Source organism: Balaenoptera acutorostrata, chromosome 2 (genome assembly GCF_949987535.1).
Source record: "Balaenoptera acutorostrata chromosome 2, mBalAcu1.1, whole genome shotgun sequence".
NCBI classification, from domain to species: Eukaryota; Metazoa; Chordata; class Mammalia; order Artiodactyla; family Balaenopteridae; genus Balaenoptera; species Balaenoptera acutorostrata.
The window spans coordinates 113,587,489-113,607,827 of NC_080065.1; the positions used below are offsets into that span (position 1 = coordinate 113,587,489).

At 42.1% G+C, this 20,339-nt stretch overlaps 1 protein-coding gene across 5 annotated transcripts in view; it reads left to right on the plus strand.

The window, feature by feature from the left end:
* The first annotated feature begins 334 nt into the window (after positions 1-334).
* The window catches only part of MEGF10 (multiple EGF like domains 10), a 157,503-nt gene continuing 137,498 nt past the window's right edge, over positions 335-20,339 (plus strand). For 2 of the 5 annotated variants that reach the window (XM_057541528.1, XM_057541527.1), the window contains exon 1: positions 477-1,187. Coding sequence is in view for 2 of the 5 variants with exons in the window: in XM_057541525.1 (XP_057397508.1) it covers positions 1,253-1,256 (4 nt within the window). In the remaining 3 variants the exon portion in view is untranslated. Of the gene's footprint in view, positions 354-476; positions 1,188-1,237; positions 1,257-20,339 lie in introns of those variants that run through there. The other 3 variants (XM_057541525.1, XM_057541530.1, XM_057541529.1) reach the window with 2 other exon arrangements.

Sequence of the window (20,339 nt, forward strand, 5' to 3'; positions counted from 1 at the left end):
TTGGGGAGGATGGGGGAGGATAGAATTCAGCTTAACATTAAAAAAACAACAACAACAACTTTCCACGAATAAGAAGTTTGTATCTTCTTGGGTGGTTCGCACGCAGGGTAATTCGTAAGTAAGAGCAAGGTGATCAGCCAGATAAGTAGATTCTAGAATTCACGTCTCGCCCAACACACAGATGGGGGAAAAAAGCCTTTTCATCGTTTTAACTTTGCGCCTTTGGGTTTCCCGGGGCCTCCCCGGCGAGTCGGCAGAGGGAGCCATTCCCCAACAAATCTCCGCGCGGGGCCTCCGCGGGTCTGGAGGGATTTTCCTGCGGGTCCTTGGAGTTCGCTCTCTGCCCAGCCTCGGTAAAGTGGGCCCCCTCTGTCCCCCGCCCCCCAACTCCTCGCCCCACCTCTCCAACCACTTTGTTGCCGCAGCGCACACTCTTCTACCGCTGGGTCACTCCTCCCTTCTCTGTCCCATGGATTCGCTCCTTCCCTGGCACCGCTGGGGCGTGCCGTCCACTCCATCTGGTCGCTCGGGTGCTGTCCCCAACCCTCCACTCCTCGTAGAGGGTCTAGAACACCTCCGGGGACTTTGACACTGGGGTATTGAGAGTGAGTCGGGACGCAGACGAGCACTCCTTCCGCCACCTCTAGGTTCACCCCCACGCGGTGACCCCAAGGTTTGCCAATTTAGTAGCCAGACTATTGGCGGAGTCGCCTCGGCGCGGTGGAAGCCGCTCAGGACAGGGGCGACCCGCGATCGGGCGCAGGAGTCGGGCCAGCAGGATCCTGCCGGTCACACTAGGGACTGCGCGCGGCGCCGAGGACGCCCCCCTCCAGCGGTCACTGCCCCGGCGGCAGCAGCTGCAGCAGCGGCAACTGCTCGCATCCCGGGCCCGGCTCGGGTTACTCCCCTCCTCCTTCAGCATCTCTGGCCAGACGGAGAAAACCTTACTTAAGTTTGCAACGAGTAGTTTCCCCGTGCGCAAAACTGGGGGTCTGGAAACGCGCAGAGACCCGCCTCCTTTCCCGTGCGTCTCCCTCTTTGAGCCTTAACCAAGACTTCCAAGTATCGCTCTCTTCTGGGACGCTGCTTGGAGGCGAACTGCGCTGTTTGGAACAGATTTTGCTTCTCCGCTGTCGTTGCGTGAAAACCAGGGGAAAAGGGTTGCACTGCGAATCTCAGGATCTCGGGTAAGAGTTGGGCAAACTCCGTTCTGGCAGCCGCTGGACCTTGGCCGGACGCTGGATGGTTTCTTATGGGTGAGGGCACATTTTCCTTAACCAGGATACCCCGGGTGCCCCGTGAGGTGGGATGAGACGGGCTCAGTCTGACTTGTTTACTTGTCTCAAGGGTTTATTGTTAGTGTTTGGATTTGGTCTTGTTACTTGGGGCTGGGTAGGAACTTCTTGGAGTATTTTTCATGAGGAAATGCCCCCGGTACGCATTTTATTTTGCATAATTTCTGCCCTTGTATTTCCTTGTTTGTGTTGCTTCTTTGTTGACCGGTGTCATAGCTGGGTGTAGGGAGGTTTGGGGAGAATGAGACTGAGAATGAAAAGCAGTTTCGGCGGGGCTCTTGCTTTCAGATCGGCTTTAATTCTCTGGGATCTTGTTTTCTAAACTTCTCTTTCTACGGGACTTGATATTCAGATTGTGCGGTCAGACACGGGGAGGCTTCCTCTTACTGCGCTCTCAGCGTCCTTTAGGGGCGTCAGGATCACAGGCTGGGTGACTTAAACTGAAGGAGTCTCTTATTTGTTTGAATACCTGGCACCTCAGGGAATGTTGGGAAGGGCGGTTCTTCCAGCCATAGTTACCATGGAAAGATCTATGTCCTATTGGTCTTTTAAAGTCCTTTCATCTAGAACTTTTACCCCTGGTTTAGGGAAATATTTGGTCTTTATTTTTCTTTCTGGAAATAAGAATGATACCACGGAGTAGATGAAATGTAGTGATATCTTTGATACTTCTTTAGAAAATATCCCCACATGAGGACCCAGATTCTTCAGGGGAAAGTTAAAGTTTGAGATTTTGTTAGCCCTAGAGTTCTCAGGCAGTGATATCCATGCTATCCCAAGGCAGAGGAAGATGCCATTTCTTCTTGGCTCTCCTGGCCTTTCTCCTTTATATTCTGAGTCTCACTTTGTGTATGGTCTTCCCAACTAAAGATGCTTCATTCCTTATGGTTGAAAAGACTGGGACCGGATCATTTTCCTGATGTGAATGCTCCAGGAGGTCAGCTTGCAGGGTACTTTTTGCTGTGCTGCTCTGAGGTCAAAGAGTTCAACAGAGGGGTTACTCTGGGACCAGGGGGCCTGGGGGCAACTGTCAGCTCTGCCACTTTCCAGTTGTGTGATTTTGGATGTTATTTAACCTCTCTCTCCTCATCTACAAAATCAGAATAATAACAATGCTTACGCCAGAAGGTCGTCCAAAGGATTAAATGAGTGGATGTATGTGGAGTGCTAACAAGCCTGGCAGATAGTAAGCACGTATTAGCTATTATTATTATTATTAGAATCATCATCATTATTATTCTAACATTATTAACATGTTGTATCGTGATGATATAGTTTTTGTTAGCTGTCATTAAGTGTTAGCTATTCTTCCTATTCGAATGGACTTTGAAAGCTGTGCTCATGTGGGCTTCACTCCCACCTAGAATGTGATGTATTGTCAAACTTTGCTCAGACGTGGTCTTTGTATTGCTTCCTGCTGGGGACCCTTCAGAGGAAAGAACAGTGCATGTGGCAGGGCTGGGATTTGTAGAGGAGGGGTCATGGTTGGGTGCCAAATGGTGCCTGGGACAGGCTAGCAGGTGGGAAATCTACACTCAGTTTACAGCCTGTAAACTACATTGCCTTAGAAGCTCCTTGCATTACTATACCTCCTTTAACCTATTTTTTTTAGAGGTTAATCATTTGTTCAATAAATGTTTATTAAGCATCTATTACAGTTCAAGCACTGTATATTATTTAAATTCCTTGGCTATATTTAAATTATTATTTATATTAATTATTTAAATTCCTTGGCTTCATTTTAGAAATGGATATGCACAAATATTTGGTTTATGCCCATCCCTCTCCCCAGACACACACACACACATCAAGTTTAGGGCTTCACGTGGCACTAGCACTCTATAAATTAAATCCCCAACACTTTTTAGCTCTAATGATTTCAATACCTGTTAAAATCAAGAGCATGTATCACTGAGGAATTGAACAAAATATTCAGTATAACCTCTAGCAGGGCACTTCTCCTATCAGCTTCATCATGTGTGGGGAGGTAGGGAAAGAGCTGGATAATCTCTGGTGTTCCTTCCGGCTCTAACATCCTTAAATTAGCCTTAGTTCATTGGTGGTTGTTTTTGAATGTCATTTTTTTCTTTTAACATTTGTTTTAGGTACATATATTATGTCACATCATTGCATGTCAGTCAAAGTGAGTAATAACACTGATACTTAATAAAAAAGGAAAAGCATTTAGCTCTGCTTGTGTTTCATCAGCTATTCTGAGACTTTGATGTATATCAGAAATATGGAGCGAGGCTTATTAAAAGTATTAGATGAAGCTGTGAGAAAATGCCAAAATTTGACCATTTTTGACCTAGGTAAAATGGCGATTTCATGTATAATAGTTCTACCTAATATAAATCCTAGCCACCTCTGCTTGGATTCAGGTGCAATAAGTCTTGGGCGAGATTTGAAAAGTCTGCAGTTTTACAAGTTCCCCAGATGGTTCTAATGCAAACCCAAGTCACAAGCTCATTTAGCAGCAGCGGATTTACCTTCCTTGTGATTGTTTAATAGCATATATCTAAAACACAAATCTGATTGTGTCATTCCCTTATTTAATAATCTTTGGCAGCTCCCCAGATGGTAAGCATCAGTGTCACCTGGGTGCTTATTGAAAATGCAGATTCTGGAGCTTCATCCCAGATGTAAGGGCCAGAAATCTGCATTTGAGCAGATCCCCAAATGAATCTGAGGTGACTTCAAATCACATTTGGAGAAACACTGGCTTACAGCATAAAGCCAAACCTCCTAACACAATACACAAGACCAGCTTCACATATAATCTTCTCTGGGTTGTTTCTCTGCTTCCCTATTCTCCAGCCTTTCAGCCCCACTGACGTTGATCTTGTTACTGTTCCTTAAAGAATACACTGCCTCTTTCACTCCTCCCGGACCTGGCTGTGTACGCTGTTCCCTCTGCAGGAAATGTTTTTGTTCCTCTTTTTGATCTAACCAACTTACTACCTAGTCATCCTTCGAGATGCAGTTCAGTTAAGACCTCCCCTCTGAAGCTTTTCCTAGTTCGCTCACATAAACAGTGGTATCTCATGTAATTCCTATTCTGCTTTGTGGCTAGCTTTAGTATAGCATCTATCATACTGTTATCAACTATGTTATGTTACCTGAATTTTTCTCCAACTGATTGGTGAGTTTATCATTCCTTATTCTGAGCCTTTATTCCAATGGCTGGCACACGGTAGTTACATAATAAATGCCTAAAGAATGTGGAGGAAGGATGAATGAATGAATGCAGTTGACTTTTTCTTAGCACACCAAGTGTTTGGGACAGTCACTATGTACATACTAAGGGTTGTGGAGAAGCCATTCAAGAATTTACAATTTGGCTAGACAGAGTCTACAAAGTTAATAACACAGAGTGAGAAAGGACAAAATAGAATATCCTAAGAAGACTTATGAAACACCAGATGCCGCTGAATTAATGTTACATGTTCAACACTGTGGCAGCACTACAATACAAGAGCTGAATTTATCATACCTTTGGGATAGTTTTGGTTGTGAATGACAGTATCACAGTAAACTGTAATGGTTTACCCTGTGCTTTTTAGTTTATAAAACATCTTTGCATCTTTTTTTGTATTTGATCAGAGACATGGTGACTGGTTCAATATTGTTTTTCCTACTTGAGTACAGGATGCAGTCCTAAAAATAGTTCCAAAGATTGTCCAAAAGCCTACATGTTACAGGGAATGCTGGTCCTAGAGAGACAAGTATATTATAAATTTATAATTATATTTTGCCATTTAGACACAGTATTCAGTATTTACTTCTTTCTTTAATTTTTCTTTCTTTAAATGTTCTATAATTTTGATATTTCTTCCTATTTGAACCCCAGTTGACCTGTTCAAGTTAAATAAGTGTCTGGTTCAGGCTAAAGATTTGCCGTTTTGGCATGTCTAATAAATTCCATCTTTGTTTCACATATTAAGTTTATGAGACAAAGTCTTAAAATTATGATTAGGTTTTAAATTTTTTCATTTTCCACTTACTGTTTTTTTGTAATCATGGAAATATGCAATACTATTTGAACAAATGAACAAATTGCAGGGTAATGACAAAGATAGTGATGCTTCAAAAATTGAACTTTTAGCTCATGGGCAGCTCCACCATAAAATAAACAACAAAACAATGTTCTTTCATAGGCTGAAGTAAGAGAGTTCCAATGACATAGAGCAGGAAGGTAGCAGTATCAGTGAATGAAGTACAAACATCCAGTTTGTTTGGACTTCAAACAAAGCAATATTAAGAACAAACTCTGCTCTCATTTTCTCAAGGATGTGTACCCAGTATTTCATTTTAAAAATTAGCTTAGCTTTAAGAATTAACACAAGATTCATTGGGTTCTGTTGATTTGTCTTCTTTTTCAATTGTTTCCAGTATGAACTTTTTCTAGCTTAATTTAAGCTTGCATCTGGCTGTACTTTTGTTGTCTCTTAACTAATTTCCTAATCTCTTGATTTACTCATTCATTCGTTTATTCTCTCTCTCTGAATTTCCTAAGATTTTATATTTGTCTCTTGTCTCTCTTTTTTTCCCAATTTAAGATTATTTTTCACTGTAATCATTCTAACTCTTTTAAAAAATAGTTATTGCAGAAGATTAATTTATATCAATTAATAAAAGGATTACTCATATTATGATGAAAAAATAAGATGCAAACCAATGTTATTTTCCTTGATACAACTTTATTTGTAAAACTGCAGGTCACCATCTGGATGCTGTTTGATGATGCATACTTTGTGCAATTAGCCAGTCTGGAAAGTGTGAATGTGATAATATATCCTGTTATTATAGATGTTCATTACTAGTGATTTTTCTTGTTTCAGTTCCAGTGATTTATACTCTTAGATAAAGAAACTATGTAAAGCACTTTAACCACCTCAATTTCCTGCTTAGAGGGCAATAAATTGTACCCTTTCCCTCATCCAAGACAAAGAAAACAGTATTTTAGTATAGAAAGCCTCATCTTGATACATACATGTGAAGGATATCAGCATCTGTTAAAAACCTCTTATCTTTGGGAGCAAGGAGGCCCCGTCTAGAGGGTGACTGAGTGCCTTGTCCTTAACATCCTGGCCAAGCCAGCTGAGCTGCACAGATTGGGTTTGTTCTAAAACCTCACCACAGGTGATCATTCCCATGATGGAACTTTTAAATACCTTTGGTAAAGAATCATGTTTGTCTGTCTTTTTTTTTTAAACAAATAATTTTTGGTGACAAATTGAAAATCAAACCCCACAAATTCAGTTTGTTTCACACAGAACAAAATAAAAGTATGAAATCTTTGTTTTGGGTCCAGGGGATTAATTCTACAATCAAAATGAAAAATTTCAAATATCTACCCCCACTGATATTTTGAGAAGGTTACTTTATTATTTTTTCGGACAAGGAATCGTGACAAAATGTGACTTTTGCTCTTTAAGAAAGTAATTGGTGTGAGTTTTATTTTGGCTCCATCAGATATGTATTTGGTGTATAGGGCATAGGGATAAATACTGTGTGGAATTACCAAGATACTTGCCTTAAAAAAACAGATTAAAAAAAAAAATACAAGTGACTGTGTAAGGCTGAGTGTAGCCAGGGCCAGGTGGATAGTTCTGAGAGCCGCTCTGAGGGCTCATCCTAGAGAGAAGTCTCTGTGTTCACCAGAGGTTTCCTGGCAGTGTAGGGCCTTGAAGAAGAGAGGATTTGAGTACATGAGGCATTTAAGACAGGGGAATGCAAACACATGGCTGCAGGAATTTGCAAGACATCTTTAAACAACAGTTACTAAACCATTCCATAGGAGTAATGAGTTAACATTTGAGAATTGTTTTATGACAGCCACACCCGGGGCTGTAGGACTAGATTCTGCCTGTGCCCACAGTACTAATGTGTTTTAAAGGACCCCCTCATATTACACTGCTATTATTCTATTATATAAACCCAATGTGGTTTGGGGAACCCAACTGAGAGTCAAGTAAAAAATTGAGTCCCCGTTCCATGAGAAGGTGTGAAATGAGAAAACGGTTATTTCTTTCAACCACTGTGGTGCTTCTTAGGGGTGTGGATGGAGACAGGACTCCTGTTTCTTCTAGCATCATCCGAATCTGAATTCATATTTTCCTTTAAGAGGTTTAGAGATGATCTTGCCACGCTACTCTACCGTCTTTTTTAGCGTAAGGTCATCCGTCCAACCATGGATTTCGCTTCATTTCTCCTTCACTTCATACACTATCATCAAACATTCAACTCTGAGTGGCTTTTAAGGCTTAGGACAATGAAGTTCACATCTTGAAACTTAGCGCTAAATATTCAACATGCTTGTTTTTTGACAGCCATCTGTGCATCCCACCACTGGAACTTTCTCACCGTCCATCGTTTTCTGAAGCCTCTGCCAGGTTGCTACAGCACCTCCTTTTATCCTCCCTGTACCTCCCTCTTTTTGCTCACTGCTGACCCCACCCCCAAATTCCTATTATCTTCTCAACAGCCATTATTATTTATAAAAAATTTCCTGTCTCATTCCCCACATTCCTTGGTGCCCTCATCTTTCTCACCTCTCTTCTCCCAGATGTTTTCCCTCACACGAAGATTGGATAACCACGGTATAACGTATTTGCCCTTTCAATATCCCCCCACCTCCTGTACATCCCTTGAACAGATAGGTGTGCAAAATCGGGTCATCAGCAAGGTTAGAAATGCTCGAGGCCTCTGCTTTCAAACTTCAGGGGCATAAGAATCACCGGCAGATACTGGCTCACCTCTAATGATTTTGATTCAGTAGGTGTGCAGTGGGGACCAGGGATGTATATTTTTTAGTATATGTGCTGCTGAAGTGAGCACTGGGGATGGGTATTTTTGACAAGGTATTATTCTGACACAGATGGTCCATGGTTGCACTAATAATTCTTATTAGGGCTATATCGCTCCATTCAGAAGGCATGAATTTTGTTTCCTTTTCTTTTCTCTTTTCCTTTCCTTTCGTTTCTAATTTTTAGTAACTTGGTCGGAGGGGGTCAGAGAGAATAGCTGGTCTGTGAGAGACTGTGCCTCTCCGTCTCTGCTTGGAGGGACAATGGCTGTAACACAACGCTGTTCATGTGACAGCCGGAGAAAGGGGCCCATTGTTCGGGGCTTGGCTGATGCTCCATTCCACTGTGGTCAGCCATCCAACTGAGCTTGGTAGCCCCAAGGAAACAGACACACTTGAATCAGAGAGACAAAGAAAGGAGGTCAAGGCCTTTCACAGTTAAACTACTTGCAGCAGTGTGTCAGAGGTAGGATTTGGGAAGGAAAAAAGTAATTTTGTGGAAGCATCATTAACCTGCTGGTTTTGGGGAGCATGAGACACGGCATTAAAGGGACACAAGTCTGTTAGAACTCCCAGTTGATCTTTGGCCAAAGAAGAGTTGTTTCCTACTATGCCCAGTGACTTATCTTATGGAAAGGCTTTACTATTGATTTTAAAAATAAAAAAGATCTCCCTCAGTCCATGATAGGCAAAGGTACCTTTCTCAGCCTCTTTTCCCCAGGTTCATCAAAAACAAGTATCTGATCTGAAAGCTGGCCTAAATCAAGGCCTGTGATCTCAGAGAATGATTCTTTGTTCCATGGTGTGGTCGCCAGGTATACGATATATTAAAAATTTCCTTCCAAATCTAGACTCAGGTATCAGTTTAGAAGCTGAGAATTTTTTGAGGTTGTAATACAGTTAAATGCATTAGAAAGTTACTGATATATTTGGACAGTTATAAGGTTGGAGGACTCCCCAGGTGTCATGTAGATACCAATCCTCACCCCCAACTTCCAAACTAGATTCTAGCCCTGGAGGGAAAGGGTTGTAAACTTTCTGTAAAGATCTAATCCAGAGCCCAACAATTGGCTACATTCTTTGCATCAGAAGAAGATTCAAATTCAAGGTCATAGCCTCAGTAAAGGTCACGGACTTTTCACACAGGATTGTTCTTTTAGCCTGATTACTCCCTTTATGAAAAAGTTTGTCATTCATTCAACCTTTGCCTCTGGGTTCCTTTTAAAGGGAAACTTAGTCCCTTGTTCCTGTGGACATTTGTAGGTGGCTATGTTTTTTTTTTTTTTTCCTTCTGCAAATTAGGCACAGAGTGCAGCCTTGGGTTAAGCCAAATGGGAAAAGCCTTCCCTGGATGTAATGGGTTATGGAGAGCCCATTTACACAGTGTCAGGCAGCTAGTGCTCATTGGCCGTAGGAATCCTTTTGTCTCTGAGGTAAGAGGTTTTCTGACTGGGCGTATCAGGCTAAAGGAGGTTTGTACCCAGGAGAAGGCAATACATGATTTGCTTGAGGTCACTTAGAGCTTCTTGTCATTGAGTCCATCACTGCACCTTGATTACAGACTATCATTGTAAGTCCATTAAGGGAGGAGAAACAAGTGGATTGCAGAGAGGCAAGTGGCTTATTTATTCATATGTTTCCACTCCCCCTGCCCCCTTGCAGTTTGTTTATACTTTACTAAGTGGATATTTGGTTTTACCAGTGATAGAGATGCCTTTGAAGTGGAGAAGGGCAGGTGGCAGAAGAATTGTGTTCAACAGGCTCCTGATTAGTTCATTAATTTTCAATTCGTTGTCATTAGGCCTGTTCATTTGGCTCCATTCCTGTGATTTGGAGAGGCTCTCCCCTCGGTGCTGTGAGGGATGAGTACTGTGTTCTGCCTGAAGTTCTGTGTAGATGCAGCTTGTGTTGAAAAAATAGGGCAGGGATATGATGTCTTTCACTGTGGTCGTTCAGGTCCCACATTTAATGCTAAATGCACTTTTAGGCATAGGATGCTTGCTGGGACTTATTTTTGTGTCAGGATTAAAGCCCTGGCCAAGGAGGGTTTCTGGGATGCTTATATTGTTCTGTTTAATCTGGGGGCTGATTAAATGGGTGTGTTCGTCTGGTGAAAATGTATTGAGCTGTTTAATTTTGATGTGTATACATTTTTGGTATATATTTTATACTTCAATTAAAAGTTTGAAAAAAAATTTAAAGCATGATGTTTAATATAGAATTAAAACTGTAGCAGTGATGGAAAACAATAAACTCTGAGCACCCCAGCTGTCACAAAATTTGGGTCTTGCTGGGGCTAAGAGGGCCTGGAGCTTTAAATATCTTTGAATTTGCCCTTACTTCCATAGCCAGAAGAGCTGCGTGTCAGAAAGCAATGGACCAGCACCATCATATTTGATTGTTCTACTTTTCCAGGCAGCAAATCCAGTGCCTAAAAGGTCAGCGGTGTCAGCAGAGCCCCACTCTTCATAATCTAAAACAAAAGTGCCCCTCCAAGTTGGTCAACTAGTAAATTTTCTCCTTCCCACTCTCCACCCTCCTCCTGTTCACTGTAATCTGTCAGGAAAAATCAGAGAACAACTCTGGGTCATGGATGTTTTTCTGAATCTTTAGATGACAACTCTCCTGAAGTCTAATATTGGACTGCTATTATTTTCTTTTTTCTTTCATTTTTCTAACTGGGAGAAAGTGAGATGAGGTGTGGGGTCTTTGTCTCATCTCTCTCACTTATTTCAGCCATCACTTCCTGAGCTCCACAATGAGCTCCAGGAGCAATACCTGTGAAGGTGGAACGGCCCTATAAGCAAAAACAATGCTTCTGACACATGGGCGACCTGTGATCCTTTTTCTATCTAGAGGACATCATTCATCATCAGTGTGGGTCATTGTACCTATAGAACATCCTAGCTTGCTGTTACCATATGGAGCTGGTAGACTCAAATGGAGACAATAGGAGCGTTTTTTGGTTTCCTAAAGGAAAATTTGGAGTTCTTCACTTTGAAATGATTCTAGCACAGCTGTGAGAGGTCTGAGTAACCTTCTATACACTTCCTTTGGGCATTGGGCTTAAAGGTTAACTGTTGATTTACACAAACACATGTGATTTAAAGTCATGAGCTAGGAGACAAGATTTTGATGGTCTGGGTCTACTCCTGGCTGGCCGTGTCATTTACTGTGTGAAATGTGACACCCTGGGTCAGGATCTAGTCACCCCTAACGCTCTTGACGTTGGGCAGGCTACTTACGCTCTCTAAGCATCTTTTCATCCCCTGTGAAATGATAACAGTATATATTTCAAAGAGTGTTACATTTAGCATAGTGGTAGGTACATAGTAAAGCTCTCAATAAACATGTTATCATTATTTAACACCAAATAATGTTAAAATGGGGAAGAATAATTAACACGGTTAGGAATAAGTTTTGCTTATGATTTTTATGAACAAATTATTCATGTGCTTAAGTAAGATTCTATTAATTAAATACAGAAGTTAGGAAATCTGATCTCTGATATACTCTGATATAATCAATAAGGAATTTAAAATATTCTGGAATACAACAACAGTTAAATTTACTCATGGGCCTGAATACTTTTTAATGATGATAGTATCTTATTAAAAGAAAAGTTATTTATCTCTGGTACAGAATTAGGATGAGGCTTTTTTTTTTGTAATTAATTAATTTATCTTTGGCTGCATTGGGTCTTTGTTGCTGCGCGTGGGCTTTCTCTAGTTGCGGCGAGCGGGGGCTACTCTTCATTGCGGTGCGCAGGCTTCTCATTGCGGTGACTTCTCTTGTTGCAGAGCACGGGCTCTGGACGCACGGGCTTCAGTAGTTGTGGCACGTGGGCTCAGTAGTTGGGGATCGTGGGCTCTAGAGTGCACTTTCTGGGAATTAGGGTAAAATAGCCAACCCCCTAATCAAGAAGTACGTTCTTGGAATGTATCTAGAAGTAATCCTTGGAACTTGTGGGAAGAGACTACATAAAGTGTGAGGGCCCTTCTACTTTTAGCATAAATTGATTCTAGAATATAAACTTCTTGAGCACATGGGATATATATTGTTTATCTCACAGCCCCCAGATAGTCAAGCATAGTGCTATGGACTGAATTATGTCCCCCAAATTCATATTTTGAAGTCTTATCCCCCCAGTGTGCCTGGATATGGGACCTGTGAGGATGCGATAAAGATTAAATGAGATCATAATGTGGGGCCCTAATCGAGTAGAGCTGGTGCCCTTATAAGAAGAGGAAGAGACCCCAGACTTTCTCTTTCCATCATATAAGGACACAGTGAGAAGGGGGCCATCTGCAAGCCAGGAAGCGAGCTCTCACCTGAAACTGAATTGGCCAGCACCTTGATCTTGGACTTCTCAGCCTCCAGACCTGTGAGAAATAAATTTCTGTTGTTAAGTCACCCAGTCTGTGGTATTTTTTTATGGCAGCCCTAGCAGACCAAGACATATAAACTTTTTCTTTTTTCTTTCATTCTTCCCTTTTCCTTCCTTCCTTCCTTCCTTCCTTCCTTCCTTCCTTCTTTCCTTCCTCCCTTCCTTCCTTCTTTCCTCCCTCCCTTCCATCCTTCCTTCCTTCCTTCCTTCTCTCTCTCTCTCTTTCTTTCTTTTCAGAGAATAGGAACTTAAGCATTTGTGGACCTAATTTCGAGATTATTCAGAACTATAGGGACAGAAGAATAACATGAAGAGGAGAACCTCACCCACAATCCTAATCCTCATTTGAATGGATAATTTTGACCTTGTCTCCCACTGTACACCAGTGAGGCCACCAGGTATCATCATTGCTTAATGGAAACTTCCTCAGGACCCCATCTTTCCTTTAGTGGAGATGCTAACAATTGGTGAACAGTCAATAATGAGTGAGGACCATTGTCCAGAGGATGCGAGGTGAGGGAATGGGTGGACAATTTATGCTTTGGACTTTCAGGTTTTGAACAATTGACCTCTTAGCTATACTTTCATAGGAGGCAGAGGAATTGAAGTGGTGAGAGTGTGAGGGGAGGGTCAGTAACGGAGGCCATGCCAGCCAGGAAGCACCTCACCTGGGCCAGGAGAGGTCAGGTGGTTCTTCCCACTGAGAAGAAGACATCCTCCTTCAAGAAGGGTGAGGACTGTGCCCGAACCCAGCCAAGGACTCAGCTGCATAGAGTTCCTCAGGAGAGCTAGCCAGATGGTCTACTTTTATTTTGGTGAAGACCAGCCTGGGGCAAAGGCACTTTTCTTCCGCCGTTCAAAAACAAGAACAAAAAGCTTATGACGTGGAGCTCTGCCAAGCTAGGGAAGGAAAAAGAAATCCTGGCTTTTTTTTCAAGGCAGGATGTAAATGATGCTTTGTAGTTTTGTTTGTGCAGCCACTGGGGACTGTTTGGAGGGCCTCCCCGCAGCCCATCACTGCTGTAGGGTTTAATTTTTATGATCGTGATCATCATCCTATAAGCTAACCCTCTAGGTTCAGCTGTCACCTTCCAGTGTAATTGTCTTTGATTGAGGATATTGTGTTGTTATGACATCCAGAGAGCTTCTGAAAGAGATCCCCCAAATTTGCCTTTAGAATTTTAAGTGTGTGCTTATGGGTTGCCTTCTCCCTAAAGGACAAAACTCTGCTCCTTCTGAATTTGCAGAGTTAAGGTGTGGCAGACAGAGACATTACCTCTCTCTCTATCCACAGAGGATTTCTTATAGCTTGATCTAAGGAAACTCTTGTCTAGTTGGGGAACTTGGAAGAGAATTTTTCATTTCTTGGCTAGGTTGTATTCTTTGTGAAAATGAGGCTATGTCATTAAGGCCCCAATGGCATGTAGATTCATTCCCTGGCACATAAGGGAGACCACAGTGTTTTCATGGGTTAGTGGCTGACGTGCCCTGTCTGTTTCCTTTGATGGGGAATGTGTCAGGCTCCACTGCTGAGGAGGATGGCAACCACGGCCTGACAGGCCCATCTTCAGAACAGAGTGTCAGTCAGTAAATACAGGGCTTCGGAAGCCAGGTGAGTTTTTCACTGAGTTCTAAGAATGAGTTCGTTAAAACAAAAGCAGCTTCCCAGTCTCTGTCTAGGAGTTGGATCCATCACAAGTAAGACCCCGGGCAGAGCAAACCTCTTCAGTGTGTACTGGGAACCAGAGTGCACTTTCTTCCATGGTGTGCTCCCTGAGACGTGAGGAGATGACCTCTGCCAGGCTTTGACCACAGTGCCCACAAAGAAAAAGCTGTGTGCAGTGACTGTCCCACCCATTCTTTGTGTCCCAGCAGTTGTTGGCAGCTGAGCAGCTAGGGAGAGTGAAGATGCCTGTGGGTGGTCAGTGTCAGGCTTCAGGATCATTGTTGAAGGCCCAGTGGGGACCCCATGTTTAGAGGAAAGAAGTCCAGATGAAGCAAAATTGCTTAAGGAGAGACTGACTTTTGGGACGTTTCACTTCATTGACGTGGTTCAAGTTTTACCTTAAATGTACTTTATGCTGACTTGTGGGAGATGGTGGAATCACCCAAGTTTGAAATTCCAGCATTACTCATGAGCGTAGCTGCCCACTTTTAGAATTGTATCATTTTGAGGTAGTTTTTTTGTGTTTTCTCATCTTGGTGCCAATGAAAAGCATAAACAGTGATGTCAATCTCAAGGTCAGTGTCACTAATCCATATATATATATACTCGCATGGCCTTGGGTGAAACAAATAAATGCTTCTAGAGTGAGGGAGTGTACCTCCCCTTAGAGCTCTACTAGGTGGCCCAGAATGGTGGGATGAGCCATGCATCTGGAGCCAAAAGCTCTTGATCCGAGATCCACGTCTGCCACCGTTTGATCTTAGACACCTGAAAAACTCTTTCATGCCTTATTCCTTATTTATGAGATGAAGAGGTCAAAAAGGCCCTTTGCAACCCCATGGCCTCAACTGGGAAGCCTCTGGGGCGTGTCTGGAGGGCAGGGTGCGGCTGAGCGGGTGAGGCTCACTGCCGGCAGCACCCTGAGCAGAGCTGCAGCTTCGCAGCGGCCACGGGGCTTGACACCAAATGGAGGAAGCACAGCCATGTGACCTACAGAGCTTGCTCCTTCTGCCCCTTCTCTGCCCTGGAGAAGCCGAGTGTGAGTTTGGGGACAGCTGCCTTTGTGAGGCTCTTCCTCTGCACTGGCTCCTGGTTTTGGTGCAGCCTGGCTGCAACATGTGGAACTTAAAGCACAACTTTAGCAAAGTCCCTGGTTATAGCTAACTTCAGATCAAATCTAAACTACCTTTTTCTATCCACGTTGGATACATTTTCTTCTACTCCATTATGACAGATCTTCAGGAAAACGGATAAAAATGAATTGTTCTCTCTGTGTGTCTGTCTTTTAAAAATTTACACACAAATTAAAAAAAAAAAAAAGAAAGAAAAGGAATTGTTAGCCTTTAAAATCTGATATCTGCTGCTGTTCCCCAAGAGACCCTGAAAAGAGCGTCCGGTGATGGCACAGAGCCCCAGTTCGGGAGCGTGGTGTGGAAAGCCCATTCTTGCCCCTCTGGGTAACAGAGAACCAGGATTCTCTAATCCACGCCACATGCGGTGACCTGAGCAGACCCGACAGGACAACAGAAGGCTTGCTGTCTCCTTGCCGACCAGTTGCTCGGAAGCCCTGGTACAGCTGTGGCCGGCTTTGTGGGGAAGTGCAGCAAGACTTGATCTTTTAATCTCTTTTCTCCCTTATAGGTATTATAAATAACAACTGGTCTGTAGGAGTACCTGCCAGAAGGGATTGAGATCTGCATTCTGTACTCAAAAAAGCATTGTTTTGTGTCATCTTAACTTCATTAGCCATTAGAGGAGTGGGGAGGGGGGGAGAATAAAACCCCAAAGCAGAGCTACTTCGATTTGACCCAGAAAGTCCAAGTTGAGGAATTTAGAATTGAAATCGAGGAAGGCAAGGTACTCCAAAACCTCAAATTCCTTAGAACTTCTCTGAGAAAGTAAAAAGTGCACACAAGTCCACATCCCTAAGTTCATTCCAAGTTAAACAAGCGAATTGGAGTTTTGAATTCAGGCAGACAGTGAAGAGCTGGGATTCTGACAGGCAGGGTGGCTTCAAAATGTTGGATGCTCTTTGGTTTCCATTTGCTTAAAGTTGAGAGGGAGCTAAATTGTCCATTTTGGCTTCTGTGTGTTGGTTCTGGAGGAATTGTCATCTGTTTTAGAGCTCTCTAGGAGGGCAGAGAGGTTACATTCTGCCACCTCCCCCCACACCCTGCCCCTGGCAGAGAAGACAGTGGTGGCACTTGGCTGACACAGGATCACACAGATGTTATTATGTTTGCTGATGTTTCCCTCCTCCCACCCTTGAGTTCTAGAGACTAGATTACAGGTCCATGCATGATCCATGGAAGAAGGCGTGATGTGTGTTGTAATCATGCAGACCAGTAAAAAAAGAAGCAAACAGGAAGTCCCTACCTATTGGACAGATATTTGTTACTTACTCCTTAGCATTTGGCTTATTTCTAGTTATTTCTTTTTTAAAACGGTGATAACATAGGCATAACGTTTGCCATTTTAACCATTTTTAAGTGTACTGTTCTGTGGCATTAAATATACTCATATTGTTGTGCAACCATCACCACCATCCATCTGCAGAACTTTTTCATCTTCCCAAACTGAAACTCTGCACCCATTAAACAGCAACTCCCTGTTTTCCTGTGTCCCCAGCCCCTGGCAACCACCCTTCTATTGATACTTTCTGACTATGAATGTGACTGCTCTAGGTACCTCATATAAGGGAAATCGTACAACATTTATGCTTTTGTGTCTGCTTTATTTTACTTAGCATAATGTCTTCAAGTTTCATTCATGTTGTAGCATGTTTGAGAATATCCTTCTTTTTTAAGGCTGAATAATATTCTATTGTATAGATATACCACATTTTATTTATCCATTTATCCATTAATATACATTTGTGTTACTACCACTTTTTGGGTATTGTGAATAATGCTGCTATGACACTGGTATACAAATCTGTTTGAGTCCCTGCTTTCAATTCTTTTAGAGTATATACCCAGAAGTGGAATTTTTGCATCATATGGTAATTCCATGTTTAATTTTTTAGTTAATGGAAACTCCCATACTCTTTTCTACAGCAGCACAGTGTTTTACTTTCCCATCAACAATGCACAAGGTTCCAAATTCTCCTCATCCTCACCAACACTTGTTATTTTCTGGGGTATTTTTTGATAATAGCAATCCTCATGGGTGTGGAGGGGTATCTCATTGTTGTTTTGATTTGCATTTTCCTAGTGATTAGTGACTGTTGAACACCTTTTCCTATGCATATTGGCCAATAGTGTATTTTCTTTAAAGAAATGTCTATTCAAGTTCTTTGCCCATTTTTAACTAGGTTGATTATCTTATTGTTGCTGAGTTGTAGGAGTTTTTGTTTTTCAATATTCTGGATATTGATCCCTTATCAGATATATGATTTGCAAGTACTTTTTCCCATTGTGTGGGTTGCCTTTTCACTCTGTTGATAGTGTCCTTTGATGCACAAAAGTTTTTAATTTTTATGAAATCCAGTTTATCTGGTTTTTCTTTTGTTGTTTGTGCTTTTGGTGTCATATCCAAGAAATCACTGCTAAATTGCTTTTAGATATTTTAACGTATAGCTCCTTTCTCTGTAATACCACAAAAACCATTACTTGTGTAATTTTATCTTTTGAAGGAATTTTGCTTTGAAATAGCTCTTTTTTTGTTGTTGTTGGCAGATGGACTTGATATAATTTCAGAATTGGTTGATTTCACTTTCACCCTGCTCTATCATCTCTCTTCTCTTCGTAAGGGATCAGAAAGGCTCATTGTGGATAAAGAGAAAAGAGAGAGTAAGGGAAAGGCTTAGTTAGAAAAGAGCCTCAATCATTTGTATTATAGGGGCTGAGGAGAGAAAGGCCATATTTCAGAAGTCTGGGGAATATGAGAGGGCCCTTTAGCAATCATGACTTGCAGGAAGTGTATGACACCAAACTGGACTTCCATTTGTCTGAGAAGTCTGAGATTTATTTCCTAAAGCTCATTTTTTCCCCTCAGGCTAGAAAGATTGTTGAAAAGTGGGCAGATCTTAGCTGCAAACCTCTAGGGAATTGACACTCAGTCTCCACCCCAAGGACAGAAAAAGTTGTTCCATATCTGAAATGCCTCCAGTGTATAGACAATGACTTTTTAAAATTTTCATTCCTTTTTAGAAAACACCATACATTCCTTTTATTTTTATTAAATGCTGCCCTGATTCTTCTAATAGCGTAGAAAATCCTTTTCCTGCTTGCCAACTTCTCATACTTTACTCACTGTTATTTCTGGGTTATATTCTATGCACAAAGCACCATTGATAGTAACCACACATCCAAAACACCATGGATATTGCTTGGTATAAAAATCCAACCGGGGAGTGCATCATAAATTTATACAGTCTCATCCTCGAAGAGCAAATTAAACACAGAGAGAGAGAAGGCCTCAAGGACATTCTTCTTTACACTTCATTGTTCCACAAGAATATTTACAAGGTATATATGTTGTCTTTTCTCATTTCTTATGTTACAACCATATGTCATGACTTCTGTAACACTGGGCCTCTGTTTACTTGAGACAACTCTGGTTAGGTGAGTATTGGTTTGTTTCCCTACCTGGCATGTGTTCAGATAAGAGATTTCCTGCTTGTATGTCTGGTCTAAAGAATGGTTTTCTGTGCGAGTAATTGTTCCCGTGCTACTGCCTGCACAGGGATACAGAGAGCTGTGGGTGTCTGGATTTTTGCAGTTTTAAAAAGTTGAATGATGGCGTACTTTTTTTTTGATGATGGCGTACTTTTTAAAGGCAACTCTTTTCAAATGAACTGCAGTTTAATTGGTAGATCCCCACTGGCCTCCATACACAGACTTGAAGGAATCAGTGAACAGCTTTACTGGGGACCGGAGCAATGGCAATAAGTTTCTCTAATATGTATGTTATAGAATGAGATGTTAAGTTCCTAAAATCCAATTTGGTGGTTAGTTCATAGAGCCCAAGGCATCCAAGGAACTGGTATCCCGAGAAAGCACCTTCCCGGTGTTGCATATTAGCTGCATATTTTAAAGTCATAATTAGCTTGGGAGCTAGCAAATGCGGCTCATCTGCAGCATCCCATCGTAACTCCTAATTTGAATGTCTGCAAGTAGGCACCACAACAAAGCCAGAACTGGGCCCCTCCTGGTCTTGCCCTGCTGCTTCCTCTCCCCATTGTGCCTGTTTATCATGGGCTGCAGGCAAGTGTGGTGGAGCCTGAAGGAGAGAGAAGCAGAATTCAGAGCGAGCGGCCCAGGCCCTGCTCTCAGCTTAACTGGCACCAGGAAAAATGCCTTCAGCTGGCTCGGGGGCTTGTGCACTCCAGGCTTTGCTTGTTTGCCATGGAAATCCTGGTTGTAACAGAGGCCGCTGCCATTCAGACAGCGAGAGGGAAGCTGCTTTCACGGGGAGGCTTTTTTGGCACCGTGTCCGACATACACTCCAGTCAATCACGGTAAAGTGCCTAATAACAGATGTGGTAATTAAGCCTGAAGAACTCTGTCTCTATTTTTTATTGCAGGGAATAACAAAGTGCCTCATTAAACCTCCAATCACGCTGATTTTTGAATTGGGCATCCTGATGTCATCAAAAATGACATCTCTGCAAGAGCTTTCTTCCTAAGTCCTTATCAGCCTAGGGTGCTGCCAGGCACAGGGTGGATCTGTCTCGGTGAGGACAGCTCTGTTCTTTCTGGTCTGCCCTTTGCACTCCAATGCTGAAGCATATGCAGATTCCTGGGGCACCATCACATTCCTTTAAGTACCTTGGATAAAAATAGACAGTTTTAGCTTTTATGTGCTTGTGTGAATATAAAATGCTCCCTGAATCTCTTTGGTCCAAATTATACTGCTTGTAGCAAGAAATTAACTTCAGCTTTCAATCCTAGAAAGGTTTCAAATAACCTGAAACCATGGTAAATTACCATATTTTAATAAGATAAATTATCTTGGAAAAGGATTTAATTGCATCTGAAAAGGTCTGTCTTTGATTGTGGCAGTTTTTAAGGCAAATGTCTTCATTAAGGTTGTTTTCCCTTCTTTCTTTTTTAATGATGAACGTGAGTCTGGCTCATCATGGAGAAAATGAATCTAAGAATTTAATAACTTGGGCCAGGTAGAAAAAGTGTATGTCCTCAATAGTAAGAGAACATGGCTTGAAACTTTCTCTGGAGCACT